General features: G+C 39.9%; 1 protein-coding gene across 2 annotated transcripts in view; it reads right to left on the reverse strand.

Moving 5' to 3' along the window:
* LOC127650074 (oxysterol-binding protein-related protein 10-like) overlaps positions 1-20,599 on the reverse strand; it is a 51,181-nt gene that overhangs the window by 30,554 nt on the left and 28 nt on the right. For both annotated transcript variants that reach the window (XM_052135270.1, XM_052135271.1), the window contains exons 1-3: positions 20,171-20,599; positions 5,839-6,014; positions 3,384-3,463 (exon numbers count right to left, since the gene is read on the reverse strand). The exon at positions 20,171-20,599 is cut by the window's right edge. In XM_052135270.1, the coding sequence (XP_051991230.1) occupies positions 3,384-3,463; positions 5,839-6,014; positions 20,171-20,367 (453 nt within the window). In that variant the 5' untranslated portion in view covers positions 20,368-20,599. The remainder of the gene's footprint in view (positions 1-3,383; positions 3,464-5,838; positions 6,015-20,170) is intronic.

Consider the following 20,599-nt stretch of genomic DNA (forward strand, 5'->3'; position numbering starts at 1 on the left):
GAAGAACTTCCGATATCTGGTCGACAATCCAAACAGATAATTGAGGTAATGGCGAAAGATCCAGTGCTGCAGAAGGTGATCTCAAACCTGAACAATGGCTGGGCTAAAGACTCATGCAAGCAATACTACAATGTCAGAGCTGAGCTCAATATAGCAAACGGTCTTCTCCTGAGGCAGAACAGTAATTCCGCAAGTGCTAAGAAAAGCAATGCTCAAAAGGATACATGAAGGACATCTTGGCATTGAGAAGTGCAAAAGGAGATCCAAAGATTCAATTTATTGGCCTGGAATTAATGCATACATTGAGAAAATGGACAGTGCATGTGAAATCTGTCTTAAGCATCAAAATAAACAAGCAAAAGAATAGAGTATCCTTGGCAAAAATGTGGGTACCGACCTATTTCATCTCGATGGGAAGGATTGCCTGCTGGTAGGTCATTACTTTTCCATCTAGCCAGAAATAGCTCTACTGTGCGATGATCAATGCTTCAAGTAAATGTGTCATACAGCACATGAAATACATATTTGCCAAGCATGGCATACCAAATTTTGTGATGAGTGACAATGGTCCATGCTTTAGCTCCAAAGATTTTGCTGCTCACTTTGATTTCAAGCATGTGACTTCAAGTCAAAGCATCAAGACAAAGCACAATACAAACCAAGGCAGTGAAACTGAAACAAAAAGCTCTACAAAAAAAGACAGAAGGCAAACTATGACAAACAAACAAGAAAGCTGATTCCTTTGGAGATTGAAGTAACTGGGACAGAAAAGCTGTTGTTCTAGAAGAAGTGAGTCCTAGGTCACACACGGTCAAGTTTTGAGAAGGAGTCGCAGATGTTTTTGTAAGACATCTGAAACAAACCAGAAATTGAAGGATCATGAGAGTGAGGAAGTTCCAGTCTCATCTCAAGAAATAATGACAAGCACACAGACTTCTTCATCTCCTCAGCACAACGATGCTCATCCTGTAGTGACAAGTGATCAACCTTTGTTGAGAAGATCAATACGTACCATAAAGAAGCCTGTTAGGCTTATTAATACTTATACCACAACCACTAGATGACAGTAGTGTCTGATAGCAGTAAGAGTTTCCTAGAACTGACCAGAAACAGACAAGAAGAAGAATACAGAAAGACATGCAGGGCGAATTCCAAATGGAAGTGCGCATCCCTTTGCCCTACTCCCTCCGAAGGGCTGAGCCCTTGAAGTGGGAACTCTGGAGGGAGCAGGGAACTTGCGTCTCACGTGTGGAGTTTGGAACACCCTTGATGATGGGAGTAATTAAAGACATAATTCACTTCCACTTTATCTTCGCCCGAAACGAAGGGTTTAGACTAGCCTACAGTAAAAAATGGGCTCTATTTTTGGAGTATCTCTCTGCTTATGGCTGTCTACAATCTTATGTATGTGGACGGATGTAAACTGTGGAGGAGAAGTATTTGTTATAAAAGGGCAATAGTGCTTGCCCGAGCATTTAAACATGTAATATGTTCTGATCGACATCCTTGCTTTAAAATATATCGCGAGGACATGCCACCAGGGTCACGTGATCATAAACGGTCAAATTACTTCCTCGAAGTGTCCATCACATGTACCCATCACTAACGGCCTTGTGGAAGGGCCCTTCGTGGAGGGATTGAGTTGCTTACTTTTGTTTGGAATAGCCCTTCGTGTGGTGCCCCTTCCTGCAGTGCCCTTCAAGGGTGCAAAAACACCATTTGGAATTCGTCCCCAATCCGCAATATTCTCAGCGTCCACTGTATTTCGCAAGGGGGTTTAATTTTCGGTTGGCTAGCGGAAGCGCGATTGGTTGGCGTTTTGTGAGTAGCTGGTCACTACTTGCTTGCGTGACATGTGGTTAGATACTTGCTTTTTAAATGTTGTAAGATGTCTTAAAATTGTCCCGGACAATGTGTGCAGTTAATGGTTATCCTATTAATCAATGGAAACTAAAGTTTTATCTAAAACAGCAATGTTATGATCAGAAATCATTCGCAAAGTACAGCACTCCAGTCCCAGATGCTGCTTCTTCCATCGGCTGCCTACAGAAAGATTGACTTGGAATTCATTTTTTGAGAGCTTTTTTCACTTTATTGGCAAGAAGTCAAGATTGCTTATATTATCTACCATTATGGTCCGGTTACGATAGAGGACCAGAAACTGAGTGCAATGAGTTAAATAAACGATAGCATTATTGTGCTAACAGGCTTGTGTACATGTGCTGAAAGTTCATTGGACATTTTGACAGACTGTTCAGTTCAATTCAGGGTTGGCCTTAGTGAATGCTTCACATGTTTTGAAATAGCATTATTACGGAGTACATAAAGGAACTGTGTGAGTAGTGATGATGTTTTCAACTCTTAATGCTGTGATGCTAAATGGATCAATTCTACAGTTTATTGTGTGGCTGCTAAGACATCTTTATTTTCCACACAAGAACAATAAATTCAATCGATCAACAGAATCAGTTGTTAAGTCAACACTAAAACATTTTATGTAGGTTATAGCATTTATATATGGAGATTATGTATGTAAACTAACAATTATAAAGCTAGATTGATCTTACTACACAGTCATCTCGCACAAAATAATTGTATTTTATCTGAAAAACATCAACGGGACAGTCTCATCACCTGAGTCCTGTAAAACACGAGCACCCTGCTGTTTAGACCACCCCTGTATCTGCAGTAAGTACATCATCTCGGTTCAACAAACTCTTCAGGTTCTGACAAGACACAATATATGCTTTAAAATAAACTACAGTTCTCAAAACATGTCCAACACTACAGCTGTTAAGGCGCTAATAGGCTACATCGCTTTTCAGGTTATTGTGCTCAGGTTCTTCCATCAATGGATAAAGACTCTTTTTTGTGATAATTTGCCATCATTGTGAAACCCATAATCATTAACAGATTGGTAGGGTAGAACAATACCGCCTCGCTATAATTCTGTGATCATTTGTTATCAAGTTTTTGTAATTTTTAATGGTGCAGTATTACATAACATAATGATTGTTCACGCTTAACCGGAAGTCCCGCCCACATCGCGTCATGGGACTATTGTGGATGCATGTGATGAAGCCCTTGTTAAGAATAAACAAGACTCTGCATGCAAGTTTTCTTAGTGTGTTTACAGAGTAAACACTACAACGACCGCTCTCCCAAATGCACCACAACACTCTACCCTAAACTCGACCAAACACTCTCCCACTCAAGAGCTCTCGCCAGACGCTCTCTCCAAAAACTCCCACAAACACTTATCCACAATACTCTCACACAGTATGTTTGTGTTTGAGTCAGTGTGACAGCGTGGGGCACTTGTGTACTGTACATGTGTGGGCGCATAGCTGTATGAGATGGAAAGGGAATAAGTATGTGTGTACCTTGGCACTGCTGTCTGAGTGGCGTCTGGTAAGGGCCTGTAACTGCGTCATCCACAGCTGTTGTTCGGTAGCATCCACCGCTGGAACACAGGAATGACATGGAGAGAGAGAGAGAGAGAGAGAGAGAGAGAGAGAGAGAGAGAGTGACGAGAGAGGAAAAAGAAAATCAAGGAAAGTGAGAAAATACTAATATCATGGTAACCATGACAACCACATAGAAGATGCATTCATATTTTAGGTGCATGTCGTAAATGCATACAAAACCAAAACAATGCCATATGGACAGAATAGGCACATGAACTGTTAGAACAGCCAGAACTGCAAAACAAGCCACTCGCTGTTTCCTCAAGAGCGTTCGATGTTTGTTTGCGATGAGGACAATTTTCCAAGCAATGGACAACAGAGCTTGAGTCTGCATGAACTGGTGTATGACCAGAAACATTAATGAGAAACAGACCAGCAATCTGTAAGGAGACCAAGAGCAGGTCTGGTTCACCAGCTGCCCGTTAGCCTCTCGAGAGAAACGCCTCATCCAGAGCACAAACCTAACAAACTTCCACACAGTACTCCACATTTTAGCTGTACTTTCCAATAATCAGCAGTGGGAAAATTATTATCAAGGTGGATGCTGCAGATGTTGTTGAATTGTCTCTCTTTCTACCCTAGTTGTTGCGGATAGAAATCCATTATCTCTCTCATTAGAACATACAGTACATTTCCTCACTACAATCTCCATTAGAATCACTGTAATATGTTGAAGCTTATGAACTAATGCAGCCTGTTCAGAGTGCTTGATCAGGGAGTAACCTTCCCTCTCTATTAGCAATTAAAACAAGCTCCTGCTATAATTAAGCCTGATGATGCTTCTGTAATGAGCAGGACATGGACTGATGGTAATTAGCAGAGGTACTTTTTAACATGACAACGAGGGTTGAAGATGAACAAGAGCTCTGATGACATGGAAATGATCATTCAAGAGAGCAAATTTGCATCTGTTTATTATAAAATTGATAGTTCTGTCGCTGTATAGCCGATATCTCCGCATTCCTGCAAATGCACAACAAATGAATTCTATATTAGTACGCCAAGTTGCTGCACAACAGCAATTGAAATATCCAGCATAATTATTAGGAAGTTGACTCATTTATAGATTGCAGACGCTTTTACCCACTTAGTTAGACATCTAGTGCCCTTATTACAGGGACAATCCCTCTTGCACAACTTGGAGTTAAGTGTGAGTCAAGGACGCAATGGTGGAGGCTGTGGGGATTGAACCAGCAACCGTCTGCTTACCAGTTGTGTGCTTTAGCCCACTATGCTACCACCACCACATTACCTGGCAACCATTGCTTGAAGCATTCTACAATTACATATAGACTTGTGCAGAGGCTATATAGTGATTATTATTAAAACATAAACACTGGTTTCTTTAAATGGTTAATGGTCTGCACTTATATAGCGCCTTTTTTAACCTTAGCAGTATTCAAATTGTGACTCATTCACCCATTCACACACCAATAATGGCAGAGCTGCCTTGCAAGCTGCTAGATGGCCATTGGGAGCAACTTGGGGTTCAGTGTCTTGCCCAAGGACACTTCGGCATGTGGGCCGGGAATCAAACCATCAACCCTGCGATTAGTGGCCGACCCACTCTACCACCTGAGCCACAGCCGCCCCCATATCTTTATATTACCGCTGTTGCTGCTACAGTTTAATAAAATGCAGGTGTCTGTAGTGGGGCTGATGGGTAATGGCACAGATCTGATTGGTCTGTTTAATAATTATATAGCAGAACTGCTCCATGTACACTGAAATATATGCCCGGTACAGCTAACAGAATCAAATCAAGTGGACATATCTCAAACAGTCACTCATTTTCCCACTGTACTGGCAGTTCTACAGAGTGAAACATGTTGTCTGTTTTGTTTTCACTCACAGTTTTCACTTCTTCACAGTTTCTCCTTATGGTCCAGCAGACGGACAAACACAGAACTATTTCATGTTCCAATTTCACACAGTGTACAGCAATAGCAACCTAGTGAGCTGTCTCCCTGTCTACTTCCAACATAGAAGATATCTTTTAAAGGGCCATTCTTGCAGTGTTTTAGGCACCATATCACACCTGCGCTCCGGTCCTGAGTTTGATGTTAGCATGTTGCTAGGATAACAGCGTGATACTCTAATTAAACATAAAATAGCCCATTTGAACTTTTTATAACTTTCCATTATTTACTTAAACATCATCTTTCCTCTTTTGATAATTATTCTCAACATGTCCACCATCTTGGATGGGTTTGTTTCAGTGAACTCATCGCAATGCAATCTGCGATTGATTTTTACACAGAGGATCCACGCAATGCTGCCTTAAAGTTTGGTTTTAGAGGGAGATTTCAGGTGTCAAATAAGGGAAGAGTAAAGAAAAAAACACAAAAGCAGAATATGAGTTTAAAACTACCTCTGAGTTTGAAGAGCTCCCCATTGGCTGAGCTGACAATGAACATGTATGGCACCTCATCGCTGGACAATACAGATGCACCAATCAGAGGGAGAGATCCTCTGGGCTTCTGGCTCCGCCCCTGTTCATTCACAAAATACTGCAGCTGAGCCAACTCCGAGTCCAACACAAAATACCTGCAGAGACAGACAGAAACATTGACATCAAAATTAAACATGGCGGCACGACAATAACATAAAAAGCTTTGGCGTTATTGATGTGTTGCCATGTATGATATAGGCTCTATATACAGGCGTTAATCAGTTATTTGATTATTTATTGGTGTGAATAACGACTTAAATTTCTGTTCATCTAACAAAGTGATCGTATGGCTTCAGAAGACAACATTACATAACATTAATGCATTTGGCAGACGCTTTTATCCACAGTGCACTTATTACAGGTACAATCGCACAGAGCAACCTGGAGTTAAGTGCCTTGCTCAAGGACACAATGGTGGTGGCTGTGGGGATCAAACCAGCAACCTTCTGATTACACAGTTCTGTGGTTTAGTCCACTACACCACCACATTTGAAAGCAAAGCGAGCAGAAAGACACAGTTGACGTGTCTCACAGGAGTTTAAGGAGTTTTCTGAGCATTGAGCTCAAATCATCATTTCCATCTAATGACACTCATTACACACCACAATCCCTCCGGCAAGTGGCCGCCGCTCAAATCCCCAGCTCACACAAATAAGGGTGTAAATGAGACTGAAACTCACAGCTCAGCTCTGCTGCCTGATTACACCACAGAAAACTGCTCGTGAAAGCAGCAACACAACAGAAAATGCAAAACCACAACTGAAGAACTCATTTACAGCTTGTTCGAGCATGACAGAGAGAGAGAGAGAGAGAGAGAGAGAGAGAGAGAGAGAGAGAGAGCGAGAGAGAGAGACATAGAAGGTCAAAAAAGCAACCTCTCAACTGTTGTTGCACGATGAGGAATCATAAATGGTGCAGGATGAGTTACACACTAAACATTTCATATTTAGTATTAGAGGTTTGTTAAAATCACTAACACCAAGCCTGAGCAACGATAACAGTGATCGAAATATGAAGGAAGGAAGGAAGTAAGAGGGAAAGGACAGAAGGAAATAAGGAAGGACAGATGGATGGACAGAAAAAAGGAAATAAGGAAAGAAGGAAAGATGGAAGGAAGGACAGAAGGACATATGGAAAGAAGAAAATAGGAAAGATAGAATGAACGAAGGACAGATGGATAAAAAGAAGGAAATAGGAAAGAAGAAGGGAAGAATGGATGGAAAAAGGAAATAAGAAGGAAGGAAGCAAAGATGCAAGGAAGGAAAGGAAGAAGGACAATCAGATGGAGAGAAGAAATTAGGAAGACGGGAAGAAGAAATTTAAGGAAAAAAGGAGGAAAAAAGAAGGACGAATGGATGAAAAGAAGGAAATTGGAAAGATGGAAGAGGAAGGAAAGAAGGTAGAAAAGCAGGACGCTGGATTGACAGATGGATGGATGGATGGAAAAAAGAAAGGCAGGAATGAAAGTAAGGAAGGAAGGAAAGGACGGACAGACGGAAAGAAGGAAATAGGAAAGAATGAAGGCAGGAAGGAGAAATGGAAGGAAGAAAAAAATAAGGATGGATGGATGAAAAAAGGAAATAGGAAAGATGTAAGGAAAGAAGGAAGGAAGGTGGGAAGGATGGATGGAAAAAAAATAAGAAAGAAGGAAGGATGTAAGACGGATGGATAAAAAAGAAATAGGAAAGATGGAAGAATGGATGGAAAAAGGAAATAAGAAGGAATGGATGGAAGGAAGGAAGGAAGAAAGGATGGAAGGAAGAAGGACAAACAGATGGAGAGAAGGAAATAGGAAGGCAGGAAGAAGAAATAAAAGGAAAAAATGAGGAAATAAGAAGGACGAATGGATGAAAAGAAGGAAATAGGAAAGATGAAAGAGGAAGGAAAGAAGGTAGAAAAGAAGGAAGGGTGGATGGATGGAAAAAGGAAATATGAAAGAAGGAAAGATGGATTGAAAGAAAGAAGGAAGACAGGAAGGGAGGTAAGGAAGGACAGAAGGAAAGACGGAAGCAACAAAGGAAGGAATGATAGAAAGGAAGGAAAGATGGATGATGGAAAGACAGAATGAATAAAGGAAGGAAGGGTGGAGAGTGCTTTGAGGATTTGTATCTGTCATTGTGGTTACACGCATGTCTCTCTCTCTCTCAACACCAGCACGCCAGAACAAACTTTACTTACACTTACACACACACACACACACACACACACACACACACACACACACACACACACACACACACACACACACAGCAATGAGAATGTGGGAAAATGTATGCATGAAAACAATGCAAAAAATCTTCAAGATCCTAAAACAGGCTCAAAGCAAATTATCTTTATCTCTATCTTTTGGTTTTGGGCTGAAATAGGACTTCAACATTTTCGGTACAAAGAACGTCATTCTTTCTGTCCACAAGAGAACACTTCCTGTTTATTCAGACTGAAACTGAATGCTGTCTGAGCTCAAACCTTCAGATGTTTATCAGCTCAAACCTGCATCGATAACTGAAGTCAAGAACAGACTTTCATTCAATTATCAGCCAATGTTTGGCCAGTTTGAGATGATGAGGTCCATGAACGCTTGGTTGATTCCCAGTCGCAATAAAATACTGTCTAATTAGGCCGCTCACTAAGTTTGGGAGCTATTGAGATGACCAGCAGATATTAAGCACACTGAAATCTTTTACAGGGACTAAAACGGATAATAACATACGATGAGCTCATTACCTCCACACACTCTAATGACCGCTTACATCACAAAATTGCCTCTGTGTAAATTTAAACAGGCTCTTGTTAATTCCGAACGCTGGGTCATTAAGGAAGTCAAACTCTTTTCCATTTCAGGAAGTCAGCGCTCATCTGAGAGCTTTTATGGTGTCAGTAATCTTGCACTGAACAATGTCAAATGTGCACTTAAGCTACCGAACAACCGGCTACATCATCCATGCGGTGTGAGACCACATACGGGCGAGTGGCGCTGGACCACCCAATCATAGCTGGCACAATAGATAGGCTTGAAAATCATGATTAAAAAGTGCATGTTGTGAATCTATCAATTGATTTGAAAAACTACCCGCCGATTAATCGTTTTTATGCCTCTACCACCACCACCACCTTAAGTGGTCTTAAGTCCAAAGTATACTTTGGATTTCCACGTGCCAGTACATCTCGTGCAATGCAACTTTCGACGTGCAAAGGCTGTCTGTGAACGGGACGCATCCTCTAGCATCGTCGGCGGGTGCGCGTTGTTTCAACTTACTAAAAGAGTATCACGAAGTAGTCGCAGCACGCATGCGTCGAGAGCGTCTATATAGGCTTGCGGTCAAGAAGGAAAATCGGATCAAAGAGTTATCATGGTTGTGGCAGGGCGGAGGGCGGGGCCGGGTCGTGATCCTACACACCCGGTCCCGTCCTCCGCCCTGCCACAATGGTCAATGTCGCAAATTTACTTACATTTGACTAGTGATGAACAACTTGACTTATCATGTTCATTGAAGAATAAATACATGAGATTCTGCACTATTTCTCACCACGCGCCCCATTGAGAGCGAGAACCACTAATGGCGACCACAAGGAGGTTACCCCATATAACTCTACGCTCCCTAGCAACCGGGTCAATTTGGTTGCTTTGGAGACCTGGCTGGAGTCACTCAGCTCGCCCTGTATTCAAACTCACGACTCCAGGGATGGTAGTCAGCGTCAATGCTCGCTGAGCTACCCAGGACCCCGAGATTCTGCACTATTTCTACGTTCCTTTTCACTTGCTCTTTACATCTCCAGTCTTCAGGCATCTGTCACTTCTGTGTGCTCTGACCCACAATCAGACCTGTTCAAGTCTGTGTAATGATGCATACTATGATATGAAGAACAAACTGCAATCCTAGAACAACCTTATAGACCAAAAGAGCACGGTGAATTTGCTATTTTAGTAAGAATGTGCTTCATATTTACTTTAAGTAGATCTGTGGCCTATAGTTAACACAGACACTTGGAGACGGGTGAGCAAAATCGTACTATATGACGCATAGCAGTGGAAACTACTTCTGCAAATCATTAACTTTTATAGATGTTTACTGAAGAGCGTGCACTAGAATGAAGGTTTCAAGTTCAGTATGAAGCTGCAAAATATGACTGTTATTTAAATGTGTGTATTGGTCATCTGTGTCAGAAATTAAACCCACTGGATTTGATTTCCCTTTATGGGGGCATATTTTAATTAAAACATTATTATAATAAATTCTCAAGATTGATAATTTATTACCTCCTACCCTAAGAATTAAATCAACATCTTATAACAACATTTAAACATATACTGTATGCATATAGTGACATAAAAATAAAGATATAAGAGATGAATAAAAAGAGAAATATACAACAGAGAAATAATGTTGTTCGAATATTTTATATATAGATATACAGTTATGTGCAGGTGATGTAATGTACAGTTGAAGTCAGCAGTTTACATACATTTTACCACTCCACAGATTAGTTGTTCCAACAATTGTTTACAGACCGATTGTTTCACTTGTAATTGACTATATCACAATTCAGTGGGTCAGAAGTTTACATACACTAAGTTAACTGTGTCTTTAAGCAGCTTGGAAAATTCCAGGAAATAATGTCAACCCTTTAGGCCATTAGCCAATTAGCTTCTGATAGGCTAATTGGAGTCAATTGGAGGTGTACATGTGAATGTACTTTAAGGCCCTACCTTCAAACACAGTGCCTCTTTGCTTGACATCATGGGAAAATCAAAAGAAATCAGCGAAGACCTCAGAAAATAATGGTGGACCTCCACAAGTCTGGTTCATCCTTGGGAGCAATTTCCAAATGCCTGAAGGTGCCACGTTCATCTGTACAAACAATAGTACACAAGTATAAACACCATGTGACCACACAGTCATCACACCGCTCAGGAAGGAGACGCATTCTGTCTCCTAGAGATGAACGTAGGTTGTGTGAAAAGTGCAAATCAATCCCAGAACAACAGCAAAGGACCTTGTGAAGATGCTGGAGGAAACAGGTAGACGAGTATCTAGATCCACAGCAAAACGAGTCCTATATGGACATCACCTGAAAGGCTGCTCAGTAAGGAAGAAGCCGCTGCTCCAAAACCACCATAAAAAAGCCAGACTACAGTTTGCAAGTGCACATGGGGACAAAGATCTGACTTTTGTAGAAATGTCCTCTGGTCTGATGAAACAAAAATGTAACTGTTTGGCCATAATGACCATCGTTATGTTTGGAGGAAAAAGGCTGAAGAACCCCATCCCAACCATGAAATGGGAGTGGCAGCATCATGTTGTGGGGGTGTTTGCTGCAGGAGGGACTGGTGCACTTCACAAAATAGATGATGACATCATGAGGAAGGAAAAGTATGTGGATATATTGAAGCAACATCTCAAGACATCATCCAGGAAGTTAAAGCTCGATTGCAAATGGGTCTTCCAAATGGACAATGACCCCAAGCACACCTCCAATGTTGTGGCAAAATGGCTCAAGGGCAACAAAGTCAAGATATCGGAGTGGCATCACAAAGTCCTGACCTCAATCTGATAGAACATTTGTGGGCAGAACTGAAAAGCGTGTGTGATTAAGGAAGTCTACAAACCTGACCCAGTTACACCAGTTGTGTCTGGAGGAATGGGACAAAATTCCAGCAACTGATTGTGTGAAGCTTGTGGAAGGAAACCCAAAACGTTTGACCCAAGTTAAACCATTTAAAGGCAATACTACCAAATACTAACAAAGTGTCTGTAAACTTCTGACTCACTGGGAATGTCATGAAAGAAATAAAAGCTGAAATAAATAGTTCTCTCCACTAATATTCTGACATTTCACATTCTTAAAATAAAGTAGTGATCCTAACTGACCTCAGACAGGGAATGTTTCCTACGATTAAATGTCAGGAATTGTGAAAAACAGAGTTTAAATGTGTTTGGCTAAGGCGTATGTAAACTTCTGACTTCAACTGTGTGTCTATATATATATATATAGACACAATATTAAAACCACCTGCCTAATATTGTGTAGGTTCGCTCGTGCTGCCAAAACAGCGCCGACCCGCATCTCTGAACAGCATTCAGAGATTATTTTCTTCTCAGCACAATTGTACAGAGTGGTTATCTGAGTTACTGTAGACTTTGTCTGTTCTAAACATTCTGATCATTCTCTGTTGATCTCTCTCATCAACAAGTTGTTTCGATCCACAGAACTGACACTCACTGGATGTTTTTTGTTTTTGGCTCAATTCGAAGTAAATTCTAGAGACTGTTGTGTGTGAAAATCCCAGAAGATCAGCAGTTACAGAAATACCTAAACATCCCATCTGGCACCAACAATCATCCATGCGATTATCTGATCAGCCAATAGTGCAGTGCATACAATCATGCAGATATAGATCAGGAGCTTCAATTAATGTTCACATCACATGATCCGAGTATGTGCGAGTTTGTTATGAACACATAAACTGAGCCAGTACTTTGAAATGTGTCGTGACACAAACATGTTAGAATTTATCACCCGCTGCATGCATACAACTGTCTCGTCTCTAAAGTAAGTCAATAAATAAAACTACATAAGCAGGATTATACTGCTTCACTACAAAAACCTCACGGACAAGAAAGACTAACTAGAACAGTAAAATCTGTTAGCATTGATGTTTGGTGGTGCGAGGAAGGGCTTTCTAAATCATGGAATGGTCGGCTCTCTCGTTGTTCATGTCATGCACACATCCGAGCAAACCAACAGCGATTAGCATTGTTTAAATAAGCTTCGGACAGGAGCTATATGTGCTCTTATTAGATTCGATTAGATGATTAGATTCAACTTTATTGTCATTGAGTACAGGTACAGAGCCAATGAAATGCAGCTAGCATCTCACCAGAGGTGCAAATAGCAATATATACAGTATATATAAATATATATGAGTATATACAATCAAGTATTTTATGGAGTGCAAAGGTATGATGTAGAGAAGCAGAGACCAGCTCAATGCAAATGTCTATGAATACAGTCCAAGGTGCAAATGAAGAAGCATAAAACTGAAGGTGCATTGTACAGAATGAGGTATAAGTATGTAAATATATATCTAAATGGCCAGTGACCATAACAGTGCAAGTGGCATCAAGAGGTAGGAATAATGTGCAATGTAGTCCGAGTGGGATGCAGTGTTCAGCGACTGGGTTTAGAGTTCAGTAGACTGACAGATGAGGGAAAGAAACTGTTCCTGAGTCTGCTGGTGCGACAACGAAGACTCCTATAGCGTCTCCCAGGTGGGAGAGGAGTAAACAGACCGTGGTTGGGGTGAGAGGTGTCTTTAATAATGCTTCTCACCCTCCTTAGGCAGTGTTTGTGGTGAATGTCTTTGATGGAGGGTAGCTGGACACCAGTGATGTATCGGGCAGTTTTCCCCACACACTGGAGTGTCTTCTGGTCTGAGACAGTGCAGTTGCCATACCACACTGTGATGCAGTTTGTTAGGATACCTTCAATAGCGCAGCGGTAAAAGTTCAGCAGGATATGGTGGGACAGGTGAGCTTTCCGTAGCTTCCTAAGGAAGTAAAGGCGTCGTTGAGCCTTTTTGGTCAGAGTGGAGATGTTGTATGTCCAGGAAAGATCCTCAGATTTATGGACACCGAGGAACTTGAAGCTAGTCACACGGTCCCACTTCGTCCCCATCCATGTAGATGGGAGTGTGTGTGTGTCCTTTCCTAGTCCGCCGGTAGTCCACAATCAGTTCCTTGGTCTTCTGGGTGTTGAGTGTGAGATTGTTGTTGGCACACCACACTACCAGGTGCCGTACCTCTTCCCTGTAGGCCGTCTCATCGTCGCCGCTGATCAGACCTACCACCGTGGTGTCATCTGCAAACTTGATTATGGAGTTGGAGCCATACTCAGGTATGCAGTCGAGGGTGAAGAGGGAGTAGAGGATTGGACTCAACACACAGCCCTGTGGTGCACCCATGTTCAAAGTGAGGTTGGAGGAGTTGTGGTTGCTGATCCTAACAGACTGTGGTCTGTTAGTGATCTGTTAGTGAGAAAGTGGACATGGAAACTTATTAAATGGAGCCCAGATATCCTTGAGCCACTTAATAACTATTTAAAGATGCAGTACGTAAGATGCGCGGATTAACGGTTTCAGACGCGGAGGCAGCTGAGATTCCTCCTCCGCCACCCGGATTGAGGCGAGTCACTACGCCACCACGAGGACTTTGGGAATAGGCCATTCCAAATTGGGGAGAAAATCCAAACTAGTGACTATTCCAGGAGCAATAATTTGTAGGGACAAACACAAAACACCATCAGATATATGACAATACAATAATGCAATAATCATGAACTAAACTACATAAGCACAGGACACCCCAATGTACATAAGTGATATAAAGATATAATGGAAAGTGATGGTCACGCAGGGACTTCTGGGAATGCCTGATAATCGTTTTCACCGTAAAATTACATATATTGTCTTGTTGAAAATATTTTTACCTTTAATTATATGGTAAAATCATACTTAAAACATAATTTCTCAAATATTTTACTCTAAAATTTCATTTTTTACTGTAAATGATAAGGTAACTAACATTACACACTACAACTTTAAACTATATTTAAACAGGAATTTTCTCTCTCTAGACAATATTAAGGAGAAAAGCTGGTTGAGTCACGTTCACCGGCACCACAAACACAAACTGCTGTCAAACAGAGTCTGACTGACAGCTCTGCTGAATACACAGTAAAATGAGCGTGCGTCTGTGTGTGTGTGTGTGTGTGTGTGAGTGAGAGAGTGTGTTTGAGTGTGCGTGTTTTTTGTGATTTACGAGGACAATTTTGTAAGTTACAAACTGGTAATTACAAGGTTATTATGCTATAAATGTGATTTATGAGGACATTTGTAGTGTCCCCATAATTCAAATCGCTTAAAAATCATACTAAACAATGTTTTATTGAAAATGTATAAATGCAGAATGTTTTCTGTGAGGGTTAGGTTTAGGGGTAGGGTTAGGTTTAGAGGATAGAATCTATAGTTTGTACAGTATAAAAGTCATTATGTCTATGGAAAGTCCTCATAATGATAGGCAGACCAACATGTGTGTGTGTGTGTGTGTGTGTGTGTGTGTGTGTGTGTGTGTGTGTGTGTGTGTGTGTGTTAGTGTGTGTCATGGGGCAAGACTGAACTCAAAAACATTGTACTGCCAACATCCAAATGTCAACAATTTAGACATCTCTCCCGCAGTGCTAAAAATATCACCCCTTTGGATAGGTGAAAAAAACAAATTTTATCTTTTGAATATCTAAATGTGTACTTCGGGAAGGGTCATACCTACTACATTAAAGTGGCCTTTCTTGCATTAAAACTTTATAAGTATCATTACAGGGACATGTTAAAGACTGTTATACAGTAATACAGGTCAAGCTAAATGAAGTTCAAGTGCACATACTGTTGGACAGGAAAACAACCATCCTGATCTCATGAACATTACGTGACTGTGGCAACATTTTTGCAAAACGAAACCGCCCCATTACACTCTTCATTGCACTTTTGGCTGCAGTTTCCCAGTGAAATGTCCAGCGGGGGGGAGCCAAAAGTGAGTGAAATGGTGCCGTAATCAGACGAGGATTTTATAGTGAATATTAAACGGAGGTTTTAATGAGTAAAACGTTCCTCCCTAACCGAAACCCTACCAATAGTGTTCAAAAACCAAATGCAACATTAAAAGCCGTGTCATTTTGTGTCACTTCTATGACACTTTCGTCTCACGTGTCCACTTATGTAGTTGGGCTCGAACCACTGACTTCCATGTCCAAAGTGCAACACTATCAGGTGAGCTAACACAGAAACTAATCACACTGGAAGTGTGTGTATGTACAGTAGGTGAGCTAACACAGAAGCTAATCACACTGGAAGTGTGTGTATGTACAGTAGGTGAGCTAACACAGAAGCTAATCACACTGGAAGTGTGTATATGTAGAGTAGGTCAGCTAACACAGAAGCTAATCACACTGGAAGTGTGTATATGTACAGTAGGTCAGCTAACACAGAAGCTAATCACACTGGAAGTGTGTATATGTACAGTAGGTGAGCTAACACAGAAGCTAATCACACTGGAAGTGTGTGTATGTACAGTAGGTGAGCTAACACAGAAGCTAATCACACTGGAAGTGTGTGTATGTAGAGTAGGTCAGCTAACACAGAAGCTAATCACACTGGAAGTGTGTGTATGTAGAGTAGGTCAGCTAACACAGAAGCTAATCACACTGGAAGTGTGTGTATGTACAGTAGGTGAGCTAACACAGAAGCTAATCACACTGGAAGTGTGTGTATGTACAGTAGGTGAGCTAACACAGAAGCTAATCACACTGGAAGTGTGTGTATGTACAGTAGGTGAGCTAACACAGAAGCTAATCACACTGGAAGTGTGTCTATGTACAGTAGGTGAGCTAACACAGAAGCTAATCACACTGGAAGTGTGTGTATGTACAGTAGGTGAGCTAACACAGAAGCTAATCACACTGGAAGTGTGTGTATGTACAGTAGGTGAGCTAACACAGAAGCTAATCACACTGGAAGTGTGTGTATGTACAGTAGGTGAGCTAACACAGAAGCTAATCACACTGGAAGTGTGTGTATGTACAGTAGGTGAGCTAACACAGAAGCTAATCACACTGGAAGTGTGTGTATGTACAGTAGGTGAGCTAACACAGAAGCTAATCACACTGGAAGTGTGTGTATGTACAGTAGGTGAGCTAACACAGAAGCTAATCACACTGGAAGTGTGTGTATGTACAGTAGGTGAGCTAACACAGAAGCTAATCACACTGGAAGTGTGTGTATGTACAGTAGGTGAGCTAACACAGAAGCTAATCACACTGGAAGTGTGTCTATGTACAGTAGGTGAGCTAACACAGAAGCTAATCACACTGGAAGTGTGTGTATGTACAGTAGGTGAGCTAACACAGAAGCTAATCACACTGGAAGTGTGTGTATGTACAGTAGGTGAGCTAACACAGAAGCTAATCACACTGGAAGTGTGTGTATGTACAGTAGGTGAGCTAACACAGAAGCTAATCACACTGGAATGTGTGTATATGTACAGTAGGTGAGCTAACACAGAAGCTAATCACACCGGAAGTGTGTATATGTACAGTACGTGAGCTTGTAATACAAGTGTTAAAATTACACTTTTACCATGACTACATGTTGGTGACAGGATGTAACACTAAACACTGAATTGCACTCAAATAAAATGTTTTAGCCAATTTTTCAAATGTACGCATTTCAATTTCATAACATAATACCATTCAATTAAATTGTGAATTTTTCTGAACAAAGTTAAAGTAATAAAACTTTATAAATATTTATTTATTTATTTTTTATATTTAATTTCAATAAAATTCTAATTAAAAATACATGTTAGAAATATGTACATTTCTAGTATCTATATATTTTATATGCAATGGTTGCTTTGCATGCCAACAAATCACTCAGGACAAGTCATGTGAAGTCACTTACTTAAACTTCAGCTGATGATCTCTCAGAGACGGTTCAATGTGCAAAGAGCAGATTCACGTGTTGGTGTGTTTATTTAATCCTTGTGTATGTCAATAAAAGAAAGTAACTCAGAGGTACTCAGAGGACAAAAATGTCTGTGTCAAAAAACTGCCATAATAATATTATATATTAATATTATTTTCAACTTTCACTGACTGAACCAGCATCAGTCCTGATCATAACTACCAAATAGTCATGGTTAACCCTTTAAATGCCAGTTTGTTTACATAATGTCACTGTTGTATTTTTACACACATACTCACACACTCACACACACACACACACACACACACACACACACACACACACACACACTCACACACACACACACACACACACACACACACACACAATTGTATCTGCATCATGTATTCAGTTGTCCTGCAGGTCTCTATAATACAGTAAACAGAGAATAGGGGAAAAGCTTGTATTTGCTCCACAGGCTAAACATGAGAATAATGGCGCCATCTGGTGGAAAATATTCAGGGCTCCAGAATGAAAGTATAATATCATAGAATTCATGATGTTATGCTTTAATGTCACTGGGTTCAAGTATTGCAGTTTTAATGGGTTTCAATGGGGACATTTTGTCCTGAAGGTCCCTAGTGTGACTATTGTGTGTACTCAGTGTGTTATAGATGTATTATAGATGTATTATAGATGCATTATAGATGTATTATAGGTGTATTATAGATGTATTATAGATGCATTATAGATGCATTATAGGTGTATTATAGATGCATTATAAATGCATTATAGATGTATTATAGATGCATTATAGATGTATTATAGATGTATTATAGATGTATTATAGGTGTATTATAGATGTATTATAGATGCATTATAGATGCATTATAGGTGTATTATAGATGCATTATAAATGCATTATAGATGTATTATAGATGCATTATAGATGTATTATAGATGTATTATAGATGCATTATAGATGTATTATAGATGTATTATAGATGCATTATAGATGTATTATGATGTATTATAGATTCATTATAGATGTATTATAGATGCATTATAGATTCATTATAGATGTATTATACATGTATTATAGATGTATTATAGATGCATTATAGATGTATTATAGATGTATTATATATGCATTATAGATGTATTATAGATTCATTATAGATGTATTATAGATGCATTATAGATTCATTATAGATGTATTATACATGTATTATAGATGTATTATAGATGTATTATAGATGCATTATAGATGTATTATTGATGTATTATAAATGTATTATAGATGTAGTATAGATGTGTTATAGATGTATTATAGATGCAGCATTATAAATTCATTATAGATGTATTATATATGTATTATAGATGTGTTATAGATGTATTATAGATGTATTATAGGAACTGAGGATGAAATATCAAAATATCCCCAAAAAATACACCCCTTTGGCAGAATTCTTGCCATTGGCATTAACAAAACCAAAATGATCGGAAAAAAAACAAAATGACAAAAATGTCCCGAAGGTCGCGCAAGGGTTAAATTGCCTTCCTGTTCTCTCTTGTGCAAATATTCCTGAATATCACTTCATCTCTGAATCACTTGTGTAACTTGCAACAAGTCTGAACACTTTGAGTGTTTGTTCAGTGACTAGTAACAGAATAATATAATGACTTTGGGTACAAAGAGCTACAATGAATGGTTAACTATATATTTATTATTTTAATTATTCACTTATGATCAAAACACTCCAGTTAAATCATATGTAGAATCCAATTAGATTGGTGAGTATCTGGAAGTTTTGATCAAATACAAGAATTCACAATCATGAACCCGGAATATGAACAAAACTCTACTAATGAGTATATGTGAGTATATATGAATAGTATAGTATTCATTAAGTATAGTAATAAAGTATATAATACATTAAGTACATTAGTATGAATGAGCATGAATGCATTAATGAATGTGCATACTGTAAATGTGAGTGTGAACAATATGGTACATTAGGCTATATCAAAGATCATTCCAAACAAGTATCAGAAAACTACACCTTACATTAGATAAAACTATCAAACAAATAAATATATATAGAATATGGACCTAAAATATAGTGCATAAATAAAACAAACAAACAAACAAATAAAAATATAATGCATAAATAAAACAAACAAACAAACAAATAAATAAATAAAAAATATAATATAATATGGACCTAAAATATAATGTATAAATAAAACAAACAAATACAAATAAATAAAAATATATAATATGGACTTAAAATATAGTGCATAAATAAAAAAAAAACAAGCAAAAAAATCCTAAGAAGAAATCCTAAATTACAAATAAAATATGAACCTATAATATATGATAAAGAAATTGTGCCACACATGTATTCGGACACTGTAGCATACGGGGCCGATCACACCGAACACGTCCTTGGGATTAAAACAAATAAATACAATCAAATGAAGCTATTCGCAACGCCACCAAAAGAGCAGACGCGTTTTTAAATGTGCAAGTTCTTTTAAACTTGACGTGGCTGAAAAAAGAACAGCGGGACGCGGCGCGACGCTCAAAGGCGTTCATGTAGCGCGTGCTTAAGGTGAAATATGAACAGCGCGGACGGACGCAAAAAACGCGTTCGGTGTGAACGACCACTAAGATGCCACGAGTTGAGTCCAATCTAAACTTGCTCGGGTAATTAATCGGGTCGTGTTCGGTACCTGTTTTGCCAGCCTTGGATGAGGTTGGTGTATTTGCTGAGCACTCCCTCTGTCCTGCGCTTGTGTCCGGGCTGCAGCGGCGCGATCTTCCCCAGCGGAGCTGCACCCGGACCGGGAGAACCGAGCGAGGCCGAGCACGTCCGACCCGCGTCCCTTCTCTCGACGCTCGCTTTAGCGGCGGACTGCGTCTTCTCCATCGCGCTCTTCGTGTCTATCCCGATTTTCGCTTCCCTCTGACCGATGCCATCCTCCCAGTCTCTCTCCCTGTCTCTAATGTTCCAGCGTGTTTCTATTGGAAATCTCAAAGTGACACTCCCCTCCAACCCGGATATTACAAACCCGTCTGAACGCGTCTCATCGCGGCAGTGAGCGTTTAGCGACGCGTGCGTGACGCGCAGCCTCTCGTCCAATTGCTGATTCCCTAAACCG

Source organism: Xyrauchen texanus, chromosome 10 (assembly GCF_025860055.1).
Source record: "Xyrauchen texanus isolate HMW12.3.18 chromosome 10, RBS_HiC_50CHRs, whole genome shotgun sequence".
In the NCBI taxonomy this organism is placed as follows: Eukaryota; Metazoa; Chordata; class Actinopteri; order Cypriniformes; family Catostomidae; genus Xyrauchen; species Xyrauchen texanus.